Source organism: Erinaceus europaeus, chromosome 8 (genome assembly GCF_950295315.1).
Source record: "Erinaceus europaeus chromosome 8, mEriEur2.1, whole genome shotgun sequence".
Taxonomy (NCBI): Eukaryota; Metazoa; Chordata; class Mammalia; order Eulipotyphla; family Erinaceidae; genus Erinaceus; species Erinaceus europaeus.
Window position 1 is genome coordinate 116,795,517 of NC_080169.1, and position 27,330 is coordinate 116,822,846.

The 27,330-nt window shown below is 40.0% G+C and overlaps 1 protein-coding gene across 5 annotated transcripts in view; it reads right to left on the minus strand.

Moving 5' to 3' along the window:
• The window catches only part of TPK1 (thiamin pyrophosphokinase 1), a 453,436-nt gene that overhangs the window by 111,421 nt on the left and 314,685 nt on the right, over window positions 1-27,330 (minus strand). For all 5 annotated transcript variants that reach the window (XM_016187821.2, XM_060196763.1, XM_060196761.1 and 2 more), the window contains one exon: window positions 8,022-8,133. In XM_016187821.2, coding sequence (XP_016043307.1) covers window positions 8,022-8,133 — 112 coding nt within the window. The remainder of the gene's footprint in view (window positions 1-8,021; window positions 8,134-27,330) is intronic.

A 27,330-nucleotide genomic window follows, 5' to 3' on the forward strand; every position in this document is an offset into this window, starting at 1 on the left:
CCTCTCCCTCTCTCTCTTCCTTCCTCTCACCCTCCTCTCTTTCTCTCCCTCTCTCTCCTTCTCCCTCTCTCCTTTCTCCTCACCCTCCTTTCTCTTTCTCTCCCTTCCCCTCACCTTCCTCTCTATCTCCCTTTCCCTCTCCCTCTTACTCCCTCTCCCTCCTTCTCCCTCTATCTCCTTTCTCCTCCCCCTCTCTCCCTCTCTCTCCTTCTCTCTCCCTTTCCTCCACCCTCCTCTCTCTCCCTCCTCTCTTCCTCCCTCTCTCCTTCTCCCTCGCTCTCTACCTTCCCCTCACCCTCCTCTCTCTCTCCCTTCCCCCTCTCTCCCCTTCTCCCTCTCTCTCCTTCTCCCTCTCCCTCCCTTCCCCTCATCCTCCTTTCTCTTTCTCCTCTTAAATAATTTAGTGAAGCCTGATTAACAAACACAGCAAGCACTTTAAAAAAAAATTACGGGAGTCGGGCTGTAGCGCAGCGGGTTAAGCGCAGGTGGCGCAAAGCACAAGGACCAGCATAAGGATCCCGGTTCGAACCCTGGCTCCCCACCTGCAGGGGAGTCGCTTCACAGGCGGTGAAGCAGGTCTGCAGGTGTCTATCTTTCTCTCCTCCTCTCTGTCTTCCCCTCCTCTCTCCATTTCTCTCTGTCCTATCCAACAATGACGACAACAACAATAATAACTACAACAATAAAACAACAAGGGCAACAAAAGGGAATAAATAAATAAAATAAATATTAAAAAAAATTACCAAATAACTAAAAATATTCAGTACTCTACAAATGGAAATCAAAGTTTTCTTGAGAAACCTAAGGGAAAATACATATTTTCAATTATCATCCTAAATTATAGAAGTATAATACATGTGACATTGTAGTCATAGGTCTCGTGAAAACGAGGCCTTTCTTCACTCCTGAAGCACAAACTTACAGTCACCTAAATTTGTGAGAGAATGTTTTATTACAAAGGTTTGAAAGATTCTCAGTGGAAAGTTATTGTTAGGAAAACAATCAATACTAGAATTTATAGGTAGCACTATTTGTAAATATTGATCTATGAACACATTAATAATTTTTCTAGAAGAATAAAATAAAGCCACAGCTATGTAGACACTGATGACTACAAACAGAAAGGGTGGTTTGGTGTGTGACTTTGCTTTAGGAAGGAACACTTATTGCTTCCAGGTTTGGGTTTTTACAAACCTATGTTACTATGAATGCAGATGTCCAGAGATCTCTTTGGATATATGTTTTGTTTTCTTTGGACAGATTCCTAGGAGAGGAACTGCTGGCCCACAGAGCAGATTCATTTCTAGTCTTTTCCAGATGATTTTCCACAGGGGCTGAAGCAATTTGCATTCATGTCAACATACAGAAGTGCCCCTCATCCCCATATTCTCACCAGCATGTGCTGTTTTTTTATCTTTTCCAATATACAAGAGTCTCACAAGTGTGAAATGCTATTCATTTATTTGAATTTCTCTAATAATCAATGACTTTAAGCATTTTTCCCTATGCAAATCATCGGGATACCTTCTTTGATAAAGATTCTGTTCATATCCTCTTCCCATTTTTAATGGAATTTTTGTTGTTGTTACTGAGTTTTATGAGTTCTTTTTATATGTTTTGGTTGTTAACCCCTTTGATATATGTTGTGTAAAGATCTCCTCCCATTCAGCAAGAGGCCTTTCTATTTTGGGATGTTCCTCTTCTTGTGCATAATCTTTTCAATTTGATGTCATCCCATTGGTTTCGTGTTGATGACTTTGCTTGCTATTGTACTGGAGCTTCAAAAGTCATTGAAATTAGATCAGAAACCATCAAATGCATAGAAGAAAACATTGACAGAACAATAGTTTCTTTGTGCACGTAAAATATTAATTCACTTTGCAACTGATGACATGGTAGATGTTATGGGATACTGTGACTTCACCAACTTGGACATTTGAAATATTTTAGGAGTAGAGACCTTAGTTTGGGAAAGACAGGCAAAAAAATAGTTGCTCAGTTTTCTCACAATTTTTTATTTTTTTCATTCAAACTCTGACTTGGGCTACGAAACTTTTCTTTCTGTCAGTGCTATGAAACTACTTCACTTTGACTTTTTTTTCCTTTTTTTTTTTTTAACTTCTTTGAAAAAACATAGAAGAAGGAACAGTGGATATATACTTCCAAACTCGACTTAAGGGCTATAAACAAGAGACTTGGGAAAATGCGGAAGGTAACTCTGTTTCATATTTTTCTCAGGCAAAAAGTGCAACAAAGTTAAAAGCTCCCTCAGAACTTCTATTTTTCTTCCCAATAATTTCAATTTTATACCATCACCTCCTCTTTCTTGTCTTTTCAACTTATTTATTCTGGCTGTCTTTCTTTTCCGTGTTTCCTTCTCTTTTCCTGACTTCATGTTAGTAATTTTTTACATAAATTTATCTTCTATGATGTGTCTTTAATTTAGCAAACAGGAAAACTAGCAGTGGAAACTTAGAGCATGACTATGAGTGCTCAGTGTCCTAGTGATGCAAATTTGGGCAAATTACTGACTAGAGCTTTGAACTCCTATAACTGATCTGAAAAAATAGTAGTTTTTTTTTTTTCATTTTCTGAACTGCCATTTCTTAAAGAATTTTTTTTTTACACAAAATTAAGGAGAGATAATAAGAAAATAGCCGGATCATGAGTTGGCTCCAAGTTTTAACACCAGCATCCGGAGATTCACACACGCAAGTCCTATAATCTACCACTGACCTAACCCCTCAAAAATGAGAAGAAAAATCAAAGACTGAGAGAAAATCTTTATAAATGACAAACCTGATAAAGAAGTATTACTCAAAATATACAGGGGACTCTTTTTAAAAAAAACTATTTATTCCTTTTTGTTGCCCTTGTTATTTTATTGTTGTAGTTATTGATGTCGTCGTTGTTATATAGGGCAGAGAGAAATGGAGAGAGGAGGGGAAGACAGTGGGGGAGTCAAAGATAAACACCTGCAGAAATGCTTCACCACTTGTGAAGTGGCTCCCTAGCAGGTGGGGAGCCGGAGTTCAAACCGGGATCCTTCCGCTGGTCCTTGTGCTTTGTGCCACGTGAGCTTAACCCACTGTGCTACCTCCCGACTCCCACAAGGGGCTCTTAAACCTTGAGAAAATAGAAAGCCTTATGAAAAATGAGCCAGGAGCTTTAATAGATACTTAAGCAAAGAAGAGGCACTTATGGAAAATAAGCATAGGAAAGGGGCTCCCAATACATGTCCTCAAGAAAATGCAAATTGATGCAAAGGATTCATCCAACTAAATGCCAATTAGAATGGGCAATGTCTTGGGGAGGGACAATGCAGAATGCTGATTGGGAGGTGGGACGGTGGGAACGCTCAGTCATTGCTGGTAGGAGCACATTATGGAACCAGTTAGTTTGGAAGACAGCTTGGGATTTTTTTTTTTTTTTTTTTAAAGACTTAACTACTTGTTAAGTAAAAGAGAAAGAGGAGGACCTAGAAATATCACTTCCGCACACGTGATGCTGAGGCAGACACTCGGGAGGCTTCATGCTTGCAAGTCTAATGTCTTGGCTGCAGTGCAACCATGCTAACCGCTAGTTTGGATGTTTCTTACAAAACTAAAGAGATTCTTACTGTGGGGCTGTGTTGTGGGGTGCCAGGTTGAGCAAACATGTGATCACGTATAAGGACTTTAGTTCAAGTCCCTGGTCCCCACTTCCTGGAGGAAGCTTCATGAGTGGTGAAGCAGTGCTGTAAATACCTTGCTTTCTCTTTTCTCTCTGTCCCCTGCTCCCATTTCCTCTAATTTTTTTCTGTCCTATCAGATAGGAAAAAAAAGATACTCTTGGGGAGTCGGGCTGTAGCGCAGCGGGTTAAACGCAAGTGGCGCAAAGCACAAGGACCGGCATAAGGATCGCGGTTCGAACCTGGCTCCCCACTGCAGGGGAGTCGCTTCACAGGCGGTGAAGCAGGTCTGCAGGTGTCTTTCTCTTCTCCTCTCTGTCTTCCCCTCCTCTCTCCATTTCTCTCTGTCCTATCCAACAATGACAACAACAATAATAACTACAACAATAAAACAACAAGGGCAACAAAAGGGAATAAATAAATAAAATAAATATTTTAAAAAAAAGATACTCTTACTATAAGATTGCTGATTCTGTCCCTGATATTTACTAGAAGAAAGCACGTTTAGGTTCAGACAAAAATATATATGCCCATGTTGATAGAATTGTTAGAACCTGGAATTAACACAAGCCCCTAACTAAGATCTGTAGGTCCAGACAACACAACATTCTGAATGACATAATTTAGTACTGAAATGAAATGTGGAATAGGGAGATAGTTCAGTAACAGTGTACAGGACTTCCATGAGAGGCCCCAGGTTCAATGGCTAGGACCACAGACAGCCAGAACTGAGTGAGGCTATGGCCAAAAAAAAAAAAAAAAAAAAAAAAAAGCATATATACTTAATAACACTATTCTATTTTTTAAATAAAACTTTATTTTCATTGAAACCAGTTTATTATTGGGGCTCATTGCCTTCACAATGAACCCACCACTCCAAGCATCCATTTTTTTTTTTTTTTTAGTTGAGAGGACAGAGAAATTAAGAGGAGATGGGAAGATAGAAAAAGAGTGAGACTCACCAATCACTGGTCACTTCCATCAGGAATGTTACTATAAGCCCTCTAGAGGGTCTCTCCAGAACCTGGCTCTCAGTTTAAAGTAGCAAGAGTAGGGACTGCCCCCCTCTCCAAAGGGAGGTCAACCTACTCTTCCAGGCAAGGAAGTCTGGTCCTGAAATGAGAGTGGCCTAGAATGTTCCCAACTGTAACCATGAACTGAGAGTTCAGACTGACAGGAACTCAGAGGTTACACAGGCTCCTGTGTTAAATGTAAATATAGATGGGCCCCTGGATCAGACAGTGGCATAAATAGTCAATAGCATTTATATATTTTCTTCAAGTTTGGAAGCCACTCTTTGCCCAAATCTAGATTCTGACACCATCTTCCCAGACACTATATATATATATTTTTTTTTTTAGCTCACTTGTAGGTTAGCTATCAAGCTCAAGCAGAAATTACTAAAGTCCTGGCCCCCTAGAAACATACTTAAAATAGACTTCCTAGCTTCTCTCTACCTTATGATCCCTAGTATTATATGCTCTATTCCTACTTTATGGTTCCTGCTTATTAAACATTTTGTCTTATTTCTTATTGCCTTTCAGCCACCAAGTTGCAGATGCTACTATTATTCCATCCTAACTTCCATGGGCAGAAGGCTTCACCAATATGTCCTAGAACCTCACCTCTCCACTCTCCAGAGTCCTAATCCACTAGGGAAAGACAGAAACAGGGTGGGGGTATAAATAAACCTGTCAACATACACATCCAGAGAAGCAATTACAGAAGCCAGAACTCCCACCTTCTGCACCCCAAAAAGAACTTTGGTCCATATTCCCAAAGTGGGTTCTGAACTCCAAATTCCATCAGAACTCTGACAGAGATAAGGAACAAATGAAGGACATTTGGAAGTAGTAATAGTTATAGGTGTGACTTAGAAAGGAAGAGAAGGCAGGGTCATAGAGAAAAATGGACAAATATGTATGAATAAAAGTAGACAGTTATAGAAATTAATAACCCATAGCTATAACCTTCTGAGAACTACTGCAGTTTCCAATGGAAGGGATGAGGACACAGAACTCTGGTAGTGGGAAATGTGTAGAACTATACCCTTATTATCTCATAATTCTGTAAATCAATATTAAACCACTAATAACATTTAAAAATTTAAAAAGGGAGAGAGAAAGAAAGACACCTGAATATCTGTTTCACCATTTTAAAGGATTCCCCTGCAGGCAGGCAGCAGGGACTGGGGGTGGGGGTGGGAAGGGGGTTTGAACCCAGATCATTGCACATGTTCATGTGCACTCAGCTGGCTGTTCACACTTTATATGAATTTTGAATTTGTGATTCCTGTGAAGAAATCAGATTCTGACGTGTGTGTGGGGGGGGGGGTATTGTAGAGAGCATCAAGGAATCAAGTCTAGTCCCAGAACTCTTCCCTATCCCTGCAAGTCAAAGGAAATTGGGGTTGATTTTCAAATTGTCAAGTCTCCCTTGTACCCAGGAGTACTCAATACTCCTGAGGTCTCAGGGCCAGCCCAGAAAAGTGAGGACACTACTGGATGTAGAAAAATAAAATAAAATAAAATAAAAAACACTTCCTCACTGCCTAGGTTAGGTTATTAGCAAGAAGAGGAACACCAAAAGAGCAAAAATAATTCTTTTATGGAGGAATAATGTTCATGTTCCTAGCAGGGACCCCTATCAGCTACAGCAGCAGTTTCAAAGCCTGTCACGTGTTTTTATATGCCAGAAGAGATCTGTTCTGACATCCTTTCAAATTCTGATGAGCTCTCCAGGCATTTGCTGCAAAACATCTCCCATTTTTAACTGAAAACATCTCCCATTTTTAATTGAACATTTCAGCAATGACTCATAGAAAGTTTTTTTTTTTCAAATATCTGTTTTTTTCCTCTCAAAATTATTTCTGGAAATATTAATTTCCTTGTGGGGAGTTTGTATTTATGTAAGAATAACATGGCTCCACAACTTACTGTTTGCAACTTCAATTAAGTTAGCAGTGTTCTTAAGGAGATTAGAGCTAATTCCTGCTACAAGGCCCTGCAATTTCCCTGGTAATCTGCACTTATTTCCTGAACAGACCTGTCCCTTTTTTTTTTCCCCACACCGGGCAGTTTTAGTATAACTAGCATCTAAAAATGTTAGTAAGCACTAGAAAACACTTTAGTATTTAATAAGCACATCTTGATATCATTACATGATTATCAGAAATCTGATCATGAAAAGCACTTGCTATTCTAATTAGTCTAGTTCTCTAGACTAATTAGAAAAGTAATGCATGTTCCAAGCGGAAGACCAGATAAAATCATGTGAAAGACTGAACAAAGAGTCTTTAAATACCACACCAAAGATATTATCCATCAAGGAAAATGCTGGATTTCACGAAATTAATGTAGCGGTAGCACATTTAGTTAAATTAAATCTCAGAGGAGATAAGGTATGTTCAAGATGGTATGGGCATTGACAGTTAAATTAAATTAAATTTCAAATAATGACAGGCAGACCAAATATCTGGAGAAAATATGTGAGATTCCTAAATCTTTTAAAAGAGACATATCCAGAGTAGATAAAGAATTTTATGATTCCACAGAAGATAAGAAACAAGTCAATTAGAATATGGATGCAATGCAAATAGACATTTCAGCAAAGGAAATATACAAATGCCAAATGAGCACATCAAAAGATGAGTGACATCCTTTGGCATCAGGGGTAAAAAAACATAATGTGATACTGTTGGGCATTATGTCCTGCTCCATCATTGATACTATGGTCTATTTACATAATCATTGTTTTGCCTGAGACCCGCCCTGCCTGCAGGGTATTGGTTTATCCCATTGGTTAGAACCTTCGCAACAGCTGCTATGGAAGCTTTCTACCTTTGAGCTCTTTTCTTTTCTCCAACCCCCTCCTAGCTATTTCCTTTTCCGACCTGCCACTTCCGTTTCAAAAGATATAAAGGCTTTGTCTCTGATCAATAAAGACACATTACGTTCCTGCTCAGCCACGAGTTCCTGGTTCCTCTCCTGCGTCGCTGAGTAAGTAGCAGCCCCGGTTGGCTCTGGTCGAGTTCTCTCCAACCCAGAGAGCATGTGCCCGGGAAGAAACACCCTCATGCTAGCCTGCCATGATACCACCTGATAGCTGGTACTCTGGTTTCAATAATAGTAAAATCAAGTTAATGACAGGTGGTGAAATGGAACACTCTTTCAATGCTGGTCAGAATGGAAAACAGTGCAGCTGTTTTGAAATATAGTCTGGTAGGTCCTTGAAAAATTAACTCTAGAGTAACCACAACACTCACCAATTATTTGCTCCAAGAGAGATTACATCAAAAAGACAATCCCATCATAAGCAAGCAAGTCACCATTTACACAAGGGCTTCACTTACTGAGGTTCCACTTCAGGCCCGTGGTTGTAACCTGATTGCAAGGAAGCCCCACAGGAATAAGGCCGCACCAATCGCCTTCCATTCCAGTGTCCACATACAGTGTGTGCTTTCCCTGCAGGAGAGAGGCATGATGGTTAAGAAGATAAGGAAGGGTCAGGAGATAGTTCAGTTGGTAGAGCACATGCCTTCCTGTGAGGGAACTGGAAGCTTCCAACTCCATCAACACTTGGGAATCATGATAGACAGTATTAAGGGAGCTCCACGGGTGGCGAGTGACACTTTGGGGTCTTTAGCTTTCTTGCCTCTCCCCCTCCTCTACAGAATGAAAGGATCAGGCAGACTGCCTAGTTGTATCTTGGCTGCATGACAGTCTGCAGAATCATCAAATGATGGTTGGTTATTTCTGTAGATTTAATTCTTCCAGTAAATTTTCCGGAGACCTTCCTATTATCATTCTACCAGAGGAACAAATTGAAGACTGCTGAGTAAATGTGTTCAGAACCACACAGATAACACGGGGTGGAACTGGGATTCCTACATATACCTATCAGCTCCAAAGACTGACCTGATTCTTCCTGCTCAAGACAGAGTACTACGGAAGAGTAATTCTAGGCTTTTAATCAGGCAGTCACTCAAACGTATCTGAAGCACATCCTAACTAAAGCCTCCTAACTACCTGACGGTTGGGCTTCACAATTTCAATAGACACTTTCAATTCTATTACAGGTAAACCTGTTTTCCATACCCACAAATCACCAGAGGAAACGCTCACGGAGAATTAACTCTACCAGGAATCAAAACATCTATACTGTACAAGCTAGTAGAATTGAACTTACTCTCTCACTTTCCACTTACAAGAAAGCAAATTAAATATTCAGTTAACGGGAGTCGGGCTGTAGCGCAGCGGGTTAAGCGCAGGTGGCGCAAAGCACAAGCACCGGCATAAGGATCCCAATTCGAACCCCGGCTCCCCACCTGCAGGGGAGTCGCTTCGCAGGTGGTGAAGCAGGTCTGCAGGTGTCTATCTTTCTCTCCTCCTCTCTGTCTTCCCCTCCTCTCTCCATTTCTCTCTGTTCTATCCAACAATAACAATAATAACTACAACAATAAAACAACAAGGGCAACAAAAGGGAATAAATAAATAAAATAAATATTTAAAAAAAGAATTAAAAAAATATTCAGTTAAGGCTACACAATGTTTGCTTTTATATAGAGTATCCGGGAACTTTTGCCAAAGTATGCGTGCTTTTAAATTATTTTTCAATAGAAATGCAGAAACAGAGATTGAGAGATAGGGGAGAGGGAAAGACAACACAGCACTGAAGTCTCTCCCAGTGTGGTGGTGACTGCTAGGTTGAAATCTGGATCAGACATATGGCAAAGCTTCACCATCTCAGGTGAGCTACCTTGCTGGCGCTTTATTTTATTTTATTTTATCTTATTTTTTGTCTCAGGGTTATCACTAGGGCTTGTTGCCCCATGAATACAAATCCGCTGTTGCTGGCGGCCATTTTTTTTTCTATTTTGTTGCCATTGTTCTTATTATTGTTATCAGTCAGGACAGAGAGAAATCTAGAGGGGAACTGAAGACAGAAAGGGGGAGAGAAAGACAGACACCTGCATGCCTATGTCGCCACTTGTGAAGTGATGCCCCTACAGGTGGGGAGCCAGGGGCTCGAACCGGAATCCTTACGCTGGTCCTTGCACTTTGCTTCCACCATGCATGCTTAACTGGATGTGCTACTGCCACAAATTTAAAAAAAAAAAAACATTTCTCATAGTTCATGGAAGTCTAAAGAAATAAGTTCCAGTGGCACAGTGGATAAAGCATTGGACTCTCAAGCAAAAGGTCCTGAGTTCAATCCCCAGCATCACGTGTACCAGAGTGATGTCTGCTTCTTTCTCTTTCTTATCCCTCATTAATAAATAAATAAAATATTAAAAAATAGATAAGCTCCAAAGGATATTTTTTATTTTTTCCATAAAATCTGGTTTTAAAGTACAAGTAGTATGTGACATATCACCAAATGAAAGTGTCTAGATTTCCTTTTATAGGTATTGTATTCCAAGTATTTTTTATCTTTATCAGGAGATTAATGGCTTATAGCCAACAGTAAAAATACAGTAGTTTGTACATGTGTAACATTTCTCAGTTTTCTGCATAACAATTCAAACCCCTCTGCTGCTATGTTCCAGGACCTGAACCCCTACCCCTGCCCCAGAGTCTTTTACTTTGGTGCAATACCCCAACCAACTTTTTTTTTTTTGTATTATATTGTATGTTGTACATTTCTGGGGACTTATATATTAATCAGTGCCTTTTTATGTAGTTAAAGGATGGCTTTTATTTGGAAAACAGTTTTCTAGGTTACTTTTCAGCACTTGAAGTCTAGCACATGTATTTATTACCTATACAATTCACATACATATATTTCTCTTTGAGTATTCCAAGGGCATAGATTGAGTTAAATGGGCTTGCATATATTAAAAAGAAGGCTTTTAAGGGAAGTCCAAAAGGCATTTAAAATCTATCTATGTTTTTGGGAGAAAGGACTAGTGATACATGCAGATTTATACCAAACAGTGAATTCTATGAATACAGAGAAAAAAAAATAGGTGGCCTGAAAACATAACTGGCCTTTATCAATTTAAAACAAAATTCTGATCTTTGTCCATTTAACTAAATGCAAAACAATTCCTAATATATGTGTTTATTTGCACTAGTATGTTTGGCTATGGGGAATGTAAGGATAATGGCAATGCCTTCAAGAGATAAGGGAAGCAACTGACTAATCAATGGGGATTCTTTCCTGAGCCCCAAATTATTGTGTGGTGTGAACTGACATGTATGCACAGTTAACTCAAGATCTGAGATCTTAAGAAACTAACAGGATAGGCGGCTGGTCAAATAGGTCACTTAGACAGGGTGGAGATTTGCCATCATGTGTAGGACCTAGCTTTGAGTCCAGCCCTCACTTCACTGAAGGAAGTATTGATACTTTGGTCTCTTTTACTCTCTGCCTTGATATAAAACAAAAACAAACAAACAAAAACAGGAGCCAGGAGAAAACTAGGCAGTTAAAGAGCACAGTTCATCATATGTGAAGACTCGGGCTCCATACCTGGTACCACATGGGAACATTCTATTGGGTTGTCAGAAAAGTCACGACACATTTTTTTTTTTAATAGAAAAAACAGGAAAATACATCATGCCTTTTCCAACATCCCAGTATATAGTACAGAAGGAGAGGGCCTCTATGAATGGTGATGAGTATATTGGTCCCCCTCTCTAAGTTTATAAGAGAGAATATATTGGGTTTGGGGCATGGATACTCAGAGGTGTCACACATGTGTAAGACCTTTGGTTTACTTCCCAGTGCTACATAAAAATAAAGTATAAATAAATAAGTGTGTCCTGGAGCCCTGCTTCCCCAGAGCTCTGCCCCACTTGGGAAGGAGAGAGACAGGCTGGGAGTATGGATTGACTTGCCAAGGTCCATGTTCAACAGAGAAGCCATTACAGAAGCCAGACCTTCCACCTTCCACATCCCACAATGACTTTGGGTCCATACTGCCAGAGGCATAAAGAATAGGAAAGCTATCAGGGGAAGGGATGGGATACGGAGTTTTGGGGGTGGGATCTGTATTTCTCTTATCCTATGGTCTTGTCAGTGTTTCCATTTTATAAATAAAATTTAAAAAAAATAAAAAATAAAGTAGCAAATGTGTGTTGTTTTTTTTTTTGAGAGAGAGACGGAATTCTCTTAGCAGGATTTATGAGACATATACTCATCTCAATACTGGCATTCATGTGTGATGCTAGAGTTCATATTCAGGTCATACACATGACAAGGCATATATCCACCTAGGTGGCCAATGAAAAAAGGAGAGAGAGAAAGAGGTAGATATTAGAACGCTGCTCTGGTACATCTAATGCTGGGGATCCAATCAGGTATCCACTCATTTAAGGGCTGTATTATACCTAGTCTGTTGACCTACTTCCATTACTACAAGATTAATTAATTAATCTATTTATTTATTATAAGGGAGAGAAGAGGAGAGAGAGACATGAGAACAACATCTGGTCATATGCAGTGTGTGGGCTCAAACATGGATCATTCAGCTTTAAAGCCTGAGCTCTCTTCCCTAAGCCACATTTCCGGCCCACTTTTGTTTTTCAAGTTCCTACCTTTAATTAAAGACTTTCTTCTCTGTATTTGTGGTTTTCACTCAACATACTAGTATGTTTGAGGTTCCAGGCAACTGCAGTGAAGAATGTTGAAGGGCGTAAGGGGTGATTTTTCAATGTGTGAATATTAACTCCCTAGGAGAAGGTCTTTCAATGTGTTTTGTAGAAGGCAAAGGAAACAGCGTACAGACCTGTTCAGTTTTATTATCCCAGAGAGAGGACGGCTGTTATAAAATCCGCTGATTTAAATGGCACAGTAGTAAGTTTTCTTTTCTAGCCCTGCTATATATTCATTGCCTTTCTCATTATTTTAAGATTTGCCAGACCTTGAAATTTCCAATCGGGGAATAAACTAACTCATGAACATGAGAAGTCACAGTTAGGTCTTAGCTTACAACCAATTAACATTTTCCCCCTCTTGTTTCAAAAAGGTGTTTAACCAGATGTGAATTGTCTCTATATTTACGAATATGCAAATTTAGCTTTTTATGTTTAAGTGGGGAAACTTTTCCATCTTATTTTCCCCAATATTCTCAACTCTATGCAGCATCTTTAAAAACTGAGCAACCAAAGGAGTTTGAGGTCATTTCTCTGTGCTTGCTTCATAATATACGGTCTCCTGCATGTGATTTGACACAGGCTAGTACACTGCCTGGCATTAAAGGACTTCCCCAAAGATTGATGCCCTGCCCAGAGACTTGAGGTACACACACTAATCATTACGCTTGTGAATCACTGCACACTTCCTGCTCTCGGCTAAGACAACTCCTGCAAATCAAAGGCATTTTCAGATCTTAAAGACAGAACAAAAACCAATCAGACCCACTGTGTATTTACAACTTTGGTTATTTTGCATACTATCAACCTTAATAAGATAGGGGACTATGATTTAGCGACAAGTAAGAAAGACGTCTCTTGGCCTCAGTGTTGGCAATCATACTTATGTGCATGTTGTAAGGACAGATGGCATCACAGGATTACTTTTCTGGGCTGTTATATCAAGCTAGAGCAAAGTTTACACATATAGGTGCTGAAAGAAGAGATTAGACAGCACTGTCATTTTATTTGTGACACAATTCCTCTTTGCATATGATATAATATTGCTCAGACAAAAGACAAAATTCACTCCGTAGTTTGCTTCTGCAAAAGCACCAATCACCAAGGCACCTGAATACTATTTACATCACAAAGATCTTTAAATCCAGTGACTATGCTATGTTTTATGCCAAGATATTTTAATATGGATCTCCCCAAATACACTGCAATCTAACAAGAGTTTATAAGACAAGTGAGCCTTGGGGCGGGGCATAAGGGAACTTTTGGTAGTGTAGATGAGACCCATGCAGCAAGTGGCAAAACCAGTTGATAAAGTAGAGAACCATTCATCAAACTGCAGTTACTGCTGAATTTAACACCCCAAGGCTAATTGCGGCTAACATTTCTGGCAAATAGGGAGACACTCCTGCTATGCAGATGTCCCCTCAGACAAGTGCCAGTTCCCGTAGAGAGTTGGGACATTCTAGGTGCAGGTCCCTAGCAGGGGTCCAGAAACCCCTAGGCTGAACCTGGGCACCAGCCTCCGAGGCGAGGGGCCAAATGATGACAGCCCCGAGCCTGAGGGGACATCTGCACAGCACACTCCCTGAACACATGAAAGGCCATCATGCAATTGTTAAATATAAGGCAAACGTCTTGGTAGCTCATCTTTTGTTATTTTGTCCAGATACTTGAAAATTTTATCAACAAACACAGCAGGAAATTAAATAGCCTGCAGAAGAGAATGGTGAAAGAAGGGTAAGGCAGAGTCTACTATGTATTTATCAGGAAAAGAGGTTACTTCTTCTACAAAGACAGACTTGGAGGCTGGGGTATTGTCAGACTGAGTCTATTCACATGACTCAAAGGAGTCAACAAAGAAAGGAAATGGTCTCCCCAGTGAACTTGTGCTTGTAAAAGACTCAAATTCAGAAGACTTACAGGATTCTTTTCTTCTGTTACAGTCATGCAGAATTCAAAACACAAGTATACTGACTTTTGTTTGAAACAGCCTAGACCGAGGCAATGTTGCTTATAAATGCTTTAAAGGATATTTCCTTAACACCTTACCTATACAGACTTTGGAGTCTCAAATTATGTCATGAGCACCTGCTCCACTGTGCATTCCACAGAACACAACTCTCAGGATCATAGGTGACTGAAAAATTATTTGTGAGATTCCCCTTGATGGATACAAGTCTATATACAAGTATGTTAGAAGTTGAAGCAGACTATGCTTCTTTTATCTGAGCATTTTCTAAACTTACATGACCATAGATCCCCGCCTGCCCCCTCACAGAATCTGCATTTCCTGAAATCCAACAAGAAAAATACTGATTTTTGAATACTAACTGTGCACCCAGTGTCTAAAACTGAAAGTTTTATTTAATGTTTTCAACAGCCTGAACATTTCAATTATATATTTTGAAATGAATGACTTCAGCTGAAGTTTGTCTCAGAAATTATTTCATTACCTCAGGCCAAAGTCATGTGTTTTGACATGAGAGGTAGGCTCACTCTCTGATTAAAAGGTTAATGACAATTAATATGAGAGGGGAAAAATTGATTGTATGCCTCAAACTTTTTAAAGCACAGACTGAGTCTTTTTAATACATAGGCTGAGTCTTTGATATTTTGACTCTCTCAAAAGCCTAGGCCAGGGAGAACAGAAGCAATGAGTGACACAGCTATATACAAATAATGTCAAAGGACATATATTATGGTTATATTGGGTATTGTACAGCAAATCATAACAAAGGGATTTTTCAAAGTTAACCCAATTATGAAACAATGTGATTATAACAATAACTATCTATTGTCTCCTGGAACCTTAGGGTGGGGCAAACTTTTCTGCATGCTTCTTTTAATTCATACCAAATAATATTGCATCCACGGATCCCAGCCTAATCAATGCAAGAAGTATGGCCTCAGCATGCTCCACTTAAGACTGTGTCAGAGACTTCAGGTGTGGAATGACAACCCTTCACCTTCATTACTTGGGTGAGATCTTTCCTTTCATAGTGTTCTCTAATTCCATTCCAGGTGGTTCACTTCCTAACAAAGTCCCAAAGCCAAGATATAGACCAGGTCCCCTGAGATAGCGCATATGTTTACACGTATCCATAAACTAGGGCAAAATATATACCTGAAAGCAAAAGTACACAATAGTCTGCATTGAGTACCCCCCAACACTTCATCTGCACTATTCCAGCCTTTAGGTCCACGATTATTCAACAGTTTGTTTGGCTTTGTATGTTAACTCTCTTTTCAGCCACCAGGTTCCAGATGCCAGCAAGATGCCTACCAGACTTCCCTGGACAGACGACTTCACCAATGTGTCCTGGAGCTCCACTACCCTAGAGACCCAAGCTACTAGGGAAAGAGAGGCAGACAGGGAGTATGGATCGACCAGTCAATGCCCATGTTCAGCAGGGGAAGCAATTACAGAAGCCAGACCTTCCACCTTCTGCATCCCACAATGACCCTGGGTCCATACTCCCAGAGGGATAAAGAATAGGAAAGCTATCAGGGGAGGGGATGGGACATGGAGAGCTGGTGGTGGGAATTGTGTGGAGTTGTAACCCTCTTGTCCTATGGTTTTGTCTCCTTTTTTAAATTAAACAAAAAAAATGCTAATGACAGTCCTGGATGGTTATCTAACAGAAACCCATCTGAATGCTAGTTAAGCTAATGTGCTTATTCAAAGGTCAAAAATATTTATGAAATTTCACTAAAACAAGGAGAAGCTAATTTTCTCATTAGCCTTGTAAAAGGAGTATTTCAAAATAAAACTGATAAACTGGTATTGAGATTTTATTTTCTATCATTTCAGTATTCATGACTTTTGCCAATGTACTTTTCTTTATTTCCATCTCCCTTTTGTTCCAGTCAGGTAGAACAAACTGTTGAGTAGCTGCCCAGAACTGTCTGGAAACTCTTGATCCTCTAAAAGATACATTTACAATGTAAATCTATTAATTACTTGGAATTATAGGCAGAGAGGACCAGAGTTGAACATCAGTGCTACAAAGAACCAAACCACGACATCACTCTAGCATATGTGATGCCTGGGATCAAACTTAGGACCTCAGGCTTGCAAATCCAATACTTTGTCCATTACACCACATTCTATGTTGCTAAAAGATACATGATGACTTCTAATGACACTTAACCCCAAAGCACACATTTCTAACAGTGGAAACTGGTCAGTTTGCACTGAAAGGGTTTTCAAATACTAACTTTTTAAAAAAGTTTTTTTTAAAACTATTTTATTTATTTATTGCCTTTTGTTGCCCTTGCTTTATTGTTGCAGTTATTGCTGTTGTTACTGATGTCGTCTTTATTGGATAGGACAGAGAAATGGAGAGAGGAGGGGAAGACAAGATAGGGATAGAGAAAGACAGACAACTGCAGACCTGCTTCACTGCCTGTGAAGCAACTCCCCTGCAGGTGGGGAGCCCGAGGCTCAAACCGGGTTGCTTATTCTGGTCCTTACACTGGTCCTTGCGCTTTGCGCCACATGTGCTTAACCCACTGTGCTACTGCCCAACTCCCTCAAATACTAACTTCTCATAAACATTAGTGGTTTTTTTTAAAATTCTTTATTTATTCATTTATTTGTTATTGAATAGAGACAGAGAGAAATTGAGAGAGAAGGGGGAGATAGAGAGGAAGAGAGACAGAGAGACACCTGCAGACCTGCTTCACTGCCTGTGAAGCGACTTCCCTGCAGGTGGGGAGCCAGCATCTTGGACCGGGATCCTGACCAGTCCTTGTGCTTTGCGCCACGTGTGCTTAACCCATTGCACTACTGCTGGCCTCTAGTTTGTTTTGTTTTTAACATATGGTCTGATTAGGGCACTCCCATTCTTTCGTCTGTACTTAAGCTACTGCTCCATCATTAACTTAGATCAGCCTGAAATCAAGAGGCAAACTCTTATTATTATTACTTTTTATGAAGACTCTTTGTGTATTCCAATCAACACAGTTAACATTCTCCTAAAAGCTATATTTAACAGTTCATACTAAGACTGTAGCTTATTGTTACTGAGTTTTTTAATCTCTTAATGAGTTAAATAGTGTACCCTTAAAAAAGAACAAAATCACTTTGAAAATAAAGGCATGTCTTTTATTTCTGCTGGATATATAGCACAGAGGAAGAAGCACTGAGCATCTAATGGCTTGAAGAAAAAAGAAAAAAAGCAAAAGAAAAAAAAGCCTGGGTATTACAGTGTTGAGACACTAAGAAAAACATGAAAGTTTGAGAGTCTGGCTGAACTAAAAGATCTCACTCTAGATAAGGTAGATACGGTCTACTTAGTGTAGATAAGGTCTGCTTAGTGTGATAGTCAGAGAAAACTGTACACAACCAATAGGTATCATACTGAAAATGCACAGTAAATATACACAGCGTGTATTTTATGTGTGTACAAAAATTACAGTACATTCAACTGAGGTGTTCTAAGGACTACATGTGTATTTGACTATAAACCAGGCTTTGTATGTTCATCGCTTCAGTGTTTACCCGTCTCTGTCAGCTTCTTCAAGTTACATTTGAATATACATTTTCTTTCTGCTCTTAGTTCTATGAAAACTCTACTCGTTTTATCTCAGTTAGTTTTTACAACATTTTTTTATTACTGACTTGATAATGGTTATAAGATTATATGATTATAGGGGAATTAATAGTTCCACACCACACTCACCACCAAAGCTCTGTGCTCCCTCCCTCCCCACCAATAATAATCACTATATTCTCACCAAGTCTTAAGACAGTTTGGCTACTTTTTTTTTTTTTCCTTTTTTAGCAAGTTTAACTGTTTCAAGTCTCTTTTACATAGGAGTGAAACTATGTGGCAGTTGTCTTTTCACCTCATGTCTATAAGAGTACTTACCTTCTCTTATTCATTCTGTTTCTAAGGATACAACACCAGCTTTTAAAATTATAACCCAGCAATGTCACTCCCCAACATATATTCATAGGCCGTGAAAAGACTAATTTTAAATGACATATACCCACCCCTGCTCTCAGCAGCACACTCACAATAGCACATTCACAAGAGTGGAAGCAACCTAAATCTCCATGGATAATTAATTAATTTATGGGCCTTATGCTCAATAGAATCCTACTCTGTCTCAGTTATTTTATTTTTTAATATTTATTTAATTTATTTATTTCCTTTTGTTGCCCTTGTTGTTCTATTGTTGTAGTTATTATTGTTGTTGTCGTTGTTGGATAGGACAGAGAGAAATGGAGAGAGGAGGGGAAGAGAGAGAGGAGGAGAGAAAGATAGACACCTGCAGACCTGCTTCACCGCCTGTGAAGCGACTCCCCTGCAGGTGGGGAGCCGGGGTTCGAACCGGGATCCTTATGCCGGTGCTTGTGCTTTGCGCCACCTGTGCTTAACCCGCTGCGCTACAGCCTGACTCCCTCAGTTATTTTTTAAAGAAAAGAAATGTGATTGGTAATCACCAGAATCCTAGGAAGACATAGCAGGAAAGCAGAAAAGGAAAAAATTCCATTCAAACATTTCTAAAACACTAGGAGATCTTCTGGAGAAATGTCATGTCCCCATTTTCTACACCGAGGTTCTACTTTTCAGTAAGCCGTATTTATTTTTAACACATATTTTATTTGGGAAATGCTGTTTTGCGAGACTATGTTAGCTCAGGAGTATAATTTCATATCGCCCCAAAATCTCTTATTAGCACAGCTCACCATTCAAGAAAGTGTCCCTCTCCTTCCACTGTAGTTCCTATTTATTTCTTTATTCATTTATTCATTGCCTCCAGGGTTATTGCTGGGGCTCACTGCCTGTACTACAAATCCACTGCTCCTAGAGGCCATTCTTTGTTGCCCTTGTTGTTATTGTTATTGTTATTGGATAGGACAGAGGGGAAGAGAAAGAGACACCTTCATATCTGCTTTACTGTTTATGAAGCAACCTCCCTGAAGGTGGGGACCCTGGGGCTGAAACTGGGATTCTTAAGCCAGTGGTCCTTTCACTTCTCCATGTGCACGTAACCCCCTGTACTACTGTCCAGTCCCCTCCTCCCTTTTTTTTAAACACTCCCCTATCCCTAGATAATACTAATTCTTTATAAAAACATGCCTCTCCAATTATGCTTACTCATTTGGTCATCATATCTAATATACATGTCTTCAAGTTATTTTTGGAAGTTATACTATGAACAGAGCCCAATGCTAACACAAAACAGGTGTCTCTTTCAATATCAAAAAGGAATGAAATAAATTCACACTCTGGAGCTACTATACTTGTTTCTGAAATCCCCCTCAGGACCGTAAACGCTGATAGGAATGCAGTATGGAACACATATTTCAACTTTCTTCCTTGTACCATTGACGGCTCAACCTTTGCATCTATACCTGCCTTCTCCCCTACAGTAGCCAGCCAGCTTCCCACGATTGTTTCATGCACGATCTCCTCCGCCTTACCTCATCCTTGGGCCAATTCATCCAATCCCTATGTACTTCTTTCAGTTTGTCTCCAAAGTTATTAAGACCAGAGGGCAGTGGAGGATACACATGGGTGGTCTGACAGTGGGAAGAACCCTTGCAATAATCCTGTTCATTATCCTATCTAATTAAACTCCAGGGAGGGTTTGAATAGGCTGAGGTGTGTAGTCAAGAGTCTGAGCTGGGTGTCTTGTTTTTTTTTGTTGTTGTTGTTTGGCTTTTTTTTCACTCCCGTTCACAATGCTCAGGGGATGCTGTTTGAGCTCCTAAAGGGGGGGGGGAGGAAGGTAACTGCACTGATTTATTTCGATTCGAAGCTGAACAAGGCTAACAACCATTATAGAAATGACAATGTCTCCGTTAATGAAAAGGAGGTACATTAAAAAATGTTTGCTATTGTCCTAATAATCTTCTGAGCATAATTTTCACAGCAACTTAGATAAGTAGAGTTACTATTCAGACCTCATAGACTCAGTATAGGCATTAACTTGCTCAAGATCTCTCAACCCAAAATCGCTCAAGATCTCTCAGTCTCAAAATGGATATCAGACCCACACCCATTTGTGCTAGTGTATTATAGCATCATGTTTTTCTAGATTTATAACTACAAAAGTTGGTCAGAATCACCCCATTCCTTTTTCTTTTCAGACTTCCAGAGGTGTGGCCTTAGAGTAGTAATTGCTGAATGTTGCTCCCTCATCAACTAGTTAAGGCAATGAAAAATAACCTGAAAATTTGCCAAATTACAACTGGGATGTCTTCAAATAATCACTAAGACACAGATAGGTGCAGGCGCCTGTGGTTAAATCCCACACCAGTCTCACCTCGTCTCCTCCTCCTTTTACAGAACCTTTCCTGGACCTGCAGCCTAAGTTACCTGTACACATCCCAAGCTGCACAGCTCACTGACGAAGGCTTAAGCTCTTGCTGGAAGGTAAATTGTCGGGCTGAGCTTCACTTACGGGAGACAGATGACCAGGGACTCATGGTTGAGCTGTAGGCATTATCTCTTTATTCATGCGGGACGCAGCACAATTTAAGCCGAGCTAAGCTAAACTAAAGGTAAAGTAAAACTCACAATGCTGTCTTTATATATACTTGCCAATTAGGGTGGAAACAGGATGTGACATAGAGAGGGTGGAGAGAAAAGTGACTGGTGAAAATCAGAGTGTGACAAGGAGAGGGTGGAGCAGGCGAGAATCCTATCACTGAACCACCAATGCCCTGGAGGGAGGGTGGTGCTTGTTAACAGTGGTTCTTCTTCTAGCGTTTGCCCTTCTTCCGTAGCCAGTCAACAGCGTCAGGTTGAGCCTGATGTCAAGTTTCGAGACCTCCTTTGAATCTGGAGAGGTGGCAGTCGTTGACTATGTGGGTCATAGTCTGTCTGTAGCCGCAGGGGCAGTTCGGGTCATCTCTGGCTCCCCAGCGATGGAACATAGTGGCGCACCGGCCATGGCCTGTTCGATAGCGATTGAGGAGGGCCCAATCATAACGTGCTAGGTCAAAGCCGGGTTGACGCTTGCAGGGGTCTGTGATGAGGTGTTTGTTCTTTACCTCAGCTGACTGCCAACTCTGTTTCCAAGAGTCTGGAACAGAGAAGTTCAGTGTAGGCATAGGGGACCAGATTGGGTGACGAGACGTCAAGCGTTGGACAGGGTGGGTGAAGATATCCGCGTATATTGGCAGGTCCGGTCGAGCGTAGACATGGGAAATGAACTTAGATGATGCCGCATCCCGACGAATATTTGGTGGGGCGATGTTGCTAAGAACTGGCAGCCATGGAACCGGGGTGGAACGGATGGTTCCAGAAATGATCCTCATGGAGGAATATAATTTGGAATCGACCAAGTGGACATGGGGGCTACGGAACCATACTGGGGCACAGTATTCTGCAGTGGAATAGCATAATGTCAGAGATGATGATCCTAGTGTGGAAGCGCTCGTGCCCCATGAGGAGCTGGCCAGTCTTGCAATGATGTGATTCCTCACGCCCACCTTTGCTGCAGTTTTTATGAGATGTTCGTGAAATGACAGAGTGCGATCGAGAGCAACGCCAAGATAGACTGGCTGGGCTTCATGCCGGATTCTCATATCGCCAAGCTGCACAAGGTATGGTGTAGATGGAAAACAGATGATACCGTTTTTGCAGTGCTAGGGATTAGTCGCCATTTTTTACAGTAATCAGATATCAGAGACATGTCTTTCGTGAGTGTTTCCTCGAGGATGTTGAACTTTGATGCCTGAGTTGCACAGCAGATGTCATCGGCGTAGATGAACTTCCTTGAAGAAGTTTCTGGGAGGTCATTGATGTAAATATTAAATAGCGTAGGAGCCAGAACAGAGCCCAGTGGTTATGTAAATAGAATGAAGTGGTTATGTAAATAGAATAGTGTTAAGCAGGGGGGATTTAAACCAAATGAAACAGAAGGGGTCACATGCATACCAACAGTAAATATGTCAAGGAGAGAAGTTGTATCTCATTAAGTTTATACAAGGTTGGACTGTAGTAGGAATACAATAAATATGTACTAAAAAGGGAGGGGGAATAGCACTAAGCTTAGCTTCTTTCAAATTATTACACTTAACATTTCTGTTGTTGGGGGAATGATTAATTGTTCAGAGTGCATACAGTTGTTGATGCATATGTAAAGTTTCTTAGTTTTCTGCAAAGCATTCTTAGTCCTAGCCTAGGTCCTCCTCCACCATCATACACCAGGATCTGAAAGTAACACCCTCCCCTCACCCCCTAGTCCTTTACTTTGGCGCAATACAGGAAAGCCAGTTCAAGTTCTACTTTGTTTCTGCATTCTGTTCTTATTTCTCAACTACTATCCAAGAGTGACATCATCCCATAATCACCCTTCTCTTTCTGGGTTATCTCACTTTACATGATTCCTTCAAGCTTCATTCATTTCTTAGCACACATCTTTTGTTCGGATATTTACATTGTTTCCAGGTTTTGACTATAACAAACTGTGTTGTTATTGACCTATGACCATCATCCTACCTGATATTTTGTTTAGGTTTACATTGAGAACATGTTATCTAAATTCACTAGCCAATTCTCTCTCTTTCTCTACTCTGGACCTCAAGCATGCACAATTTCATAACTTTAGATTATATATATGTTGGGAAATTTTAAGGATGTGGTAGAGCCCTGGCAGTGTTTGACCTGAGGAGTGCATCTATCCTGTTAGTCTTTCTCTCTCTACCAAGAGGTTGAGAAAGGAGGGAGAGGAGTAACCCCAAAGGTTTGCCTCCTCTTATCAGACTCCCTGCCTCACAAAGCACCCTGAATTCCTTACTATGGCCTATCTACATAATCACTGTTTTGCCTGAAAGATTCCCATCCATCCCATTCCTTTGATCTATCTTCTTTCTACCCTCAAAATCCTCCCTGCCTGCAGGAAAGTATTAATCTTATCATTTTAAGCCCTCACAACAGTTGCTAAGGAAGTTTCTACCTTCCCAGCCCCTTTCCTAGCCATTTCTGTTTCTGACTTGCGACTTGCCACTTTCGGGTCTGCATTTTAAAAGCCTTGGCTCTCTGATCAATAAAGGTACTGCATTGCCTTGTGCCACATGTTTGGTTCCTGAGTCATCTCCCTCACGTTGTTGAATGAGTAGCAGCCCAGGGTGGCTCCGGTCAAGTTCTCTCCAACCCAGAGAGTACGCGCCCAGGAAGAGGCACCCCCATGCTAGCCTGGAATATATATATATATATGGAGAAAGAAAAGGGAAACGGAGAGACAGCATGATACAAAAGCTTCCTCCATTACTAAACACTTCACTTGGTGTTTGAACCCAGGTCAACTACCCAGTTAACTCTGGCTCCAGTCATTTACCTCCAGTTCTTAAATATTAACTATAACTAGGCTTTCCTCTCCCTCTTCCCACCAAAAGGCTAGTGAGAATAACTAACTATATTCTAAACTGGCTAACATCAAACTAATCAATGATCACCAAATTGTCATTGCTAGTAAATTTAGATCCTCACTTAGCATCAATAATTGATTCCTGGATCTGCTTATTTGAGATATTCTGATTTTAACCTCATATTCATCCAAGCAAAGCTTTTGAATGGCTATGCAAAAGACTTTCATGCCTAAGGCTTCTATGATCTGGTTCAGTCTCTACCACAAGCCAGAGCTATGCTCTGATCTCTATCTGTCATTCTCTCTCTCTATCTCTCTTTGTCTGTCTCTCTCCTCAACTTTCCCACGAAAATAAAATAAATCTCACATTAAAAAAAAGAAAGCTTTTTAATCTAAATTGACTCAGTTTTCCTACTGCTTGGGTGAAAAGAAAGTTTCTGCCCTTTTCACAACTATAAGGCATTTCTACTTATTCTATATTTAAAGGACATAAGGTTTGCTATCAAACCTCATACTGCTAGTGCTGTCACCCATCCTTTTGCCACCACTGCAGGGAATGCATACCAGCAAGCTCTCCCCAGGGCCACTTAGGTGAATTCTCAAACAGTGGGCAAAGTGAGGTTTCCAAAAAGTTACGTCCACCTCCCTTTCACATTGACCCCACTTCTTATGGGAAGCACCCCTAGTTTTCCAGCAACTTTCTATTTGCCTTTTCTAGCCCCCATGGAATCTGACTGGACTTTAGATTCTGTCCATGGAGCAAGTCTGAGAGAATGCTGCATTACTAATGAATTCCTGTTGATCTTCTCTGAGTGAGTCTGCTCTCTCTATAGTCAGTTATGGTTATGGGCCTGGGTGCTGAAGAAAGACTTCCTGGATTTGAAACCCATTCCCTCCCTCTGTGTCTGAATTTCATTGCTGCTTCTGTGAAACCAAAAGAAAAAGTCGAAGTGAGGATTACATGACCAGACAGGTGAAATACATAGAATGCTTACCACAGAGCAAATACTCTAAACACATTTCCTATCATTATCTTTGTGATATAAAGTGATTTAAATGGACAAAATATTTTACTTTAAATTTACACAGTCAATGGCTTGAATCTCATTTTGGTGTAAGAATAAATAAATAAACTTCTCTTCTGAAAGCTACATGAACAGTACCTACATAAGATGCCAGATTTTGTGCACTGGTAAAAATGTGCATTTCAGGTTATATAGGTCAAAACCTCACAATCTCAGTTGTTATAATGGTCTCATTTTGGTTCATTTTATGTGAGGGAAGTTTTTTTTTTTTTTTTTTTGTCAGATGAAAAATACAAGTACTAAGGGAGTTGGGCGGTGGTGCAGCAGGTTAAGCGCACGTGGTGCAAAGCACAAGGACCGGCTTAAGGATCCCGGATCAGGCCCCCGGCTCCCCACCTGCAGGGGAGTCGCTTCATAGGTGGTGAAGCAGGTCTGTAGGTGTCTATCTTTCTCTACCCCTCTCTGCCTTCCCCTCCTCTCTCTATTTCTCTCTGTCCTATGCAACAATGATGACATCAATAACAACAACAATAATACCTACAACAATAAAACAACAAGGGCAAAAAAAGGGAATAAATAAATAAATAAATAAATGTTAAAAAAAAAGAAAAATACAAGTACTGATATTTAGGTTGTGGGGGTAGCTTTTAGGCCATTGAGGTAAAATAAATTCATGGGAGAAATATATCTTAATGTAGGTTAACTTCAAATTTCTGTTATAAATGACACTGTCACCATGAAAACACAACACTTACGAGGTGTGGCATGCTGAATTTGTTGTAAAAGTCAACAATATAGTAGTCTTCATACATGTCACATTAAGTGCCTTATGGGAAGTTGAGGATCATACTTCATCATTTTAAAAATAATAGTTATATTTGTTTTGGAGGTCATTTCAGTTCACAAGAAGATCCTAAGTGCTTTCAAAGTTCAATTGGATACATCTTCAAAATGTGTTATCATTGCCACTTAAGTACTAATATCTCTCCACCAAAGTCTACAGGGTATGTTTCTCCCTTACAATTCCCTCCCTGACACACCACACAAGCCCTTAGAAATCTAGGTTTTTGTCCTCTTCATTTCCCTTTTCTGTTATGTTACTTCTTTATGTGTCTATGAAAGAGAACAACAGCGTGTGTGTGTGTGTGTGTGTGTGTGTGTGTGTGTGTGTGTAAGAGAGTAGGTGTGTGTCTGTGTGTATCTGCTTTACCTAGGAAACACTGATTTACAATACTGTATATTATTTAAAAAAAAATATAAATGCTCGTGTCATATATTTTTAAACATTTTTCCAAAAGAGTATCCAAATTCTTTCCGAAAAGTAGAAGGTTGCCAAGTCATTGCTCATTTTTTTAAAAGTTTTTTTTAATGTTTTTTAATTTTTAATTTTATTTTATATTTATTTATTTATTCCCTTTTGTTGCCCTTGTTGTTTTATTGTTGTAGTTATTATTGTTGTTGTCGTTGTTGGATAGGACAGAGAGAAATGGAGAGAGGAGGGGAAGACAGAGGGGGGAGAGAAAGACAGACACCTGCAGACCTGCTTCACCGCCTGTGAAGCGACTCCCCTGCAGGTGGGGAGCCAGGGCTCGAACTGGGATCCGTATGCCGGTCCTTGTGTTTTGTGCCACCTGCACTTAACCTGCTCAGCTACAGCCCGACTCCCCATTTTTATTTATTTATTTATTTATTTTTAAGAAAAGCTGCCAGTTTTACTTTTTCTGCCCCTCCTACCCATGGGTTATCTAAACTGATGTTTTCTGCCTTTTCTCTCCTTTCTAAGTTGTCAATTTGCCACAAATAGTGGCACAAATAGTGAAGCTAGGAAAAAGTGTCATCACAGGCAGTACATTTTATCTTAATGAAAGTAAGCTAGAGTATAAACAGAACATTTTATTCCAAGTAACACTCTTGATGCTCAAATACCCTACACTCTGTGTGGCTATATACCAAGAGGCTATCAAAGAAAGAATTTCATCAGGTGATGGGATTTGGCAAAGTGGAGAAAAATCATAAAGCCCATTGTACAATAATTATTTTACTTCCTATTATAAAATAATTTACATAATGCCACTAATGTAAATAAATAGCTATTTTAGATTTGATTTAGATACAATAAGGTTTCCAAAATTGAATTCTCTAATCCCAGACCCACTAACTCCAGAGCCACATGCAAGCAGCTGCTTCCCGTGTTCTCTCCCTTTTATTTTCTATTCTCATAATTTATTTTATAGAGTAAAAATTGGTTTAGTTTTGCTGGTACCGATTTCTGGTATCCTAGAAACTCCACAGAGCCAGCAGAGAACAGGTGCTCACAACAAAGTAGAATTACCAACATATTTGTGGTTTTATCATTTGACAAGGAAGGTCAAAGCTTCTCCGAGTTTATTCATAGCCTGGTGCCAGCTTTCAATTCTTTGAGAATTGCTTCTTGATACTGGCTCCCCTGAAATCACAGCCAGTGGCAGTCACTTTCTTAAGGCATAAATCAGATTCTAAATAACGGATAGCATTTTTCCCCCCTCTAGACCTGAATGAATAAAAACCCTGCATTGTCACTGTTGAATGTCAGCACTTAAAAGACCTCAGATGAAGTTTTTTTTTTTTTTTTTCTGGGGTGAGCGGTGGGGAAGAGCTTCAGTTTCTGAAGTTATCTGTAAGAAAACAGCCTTTGGGATTATTAAGAAAGTAAATAAATAAAAGTCTT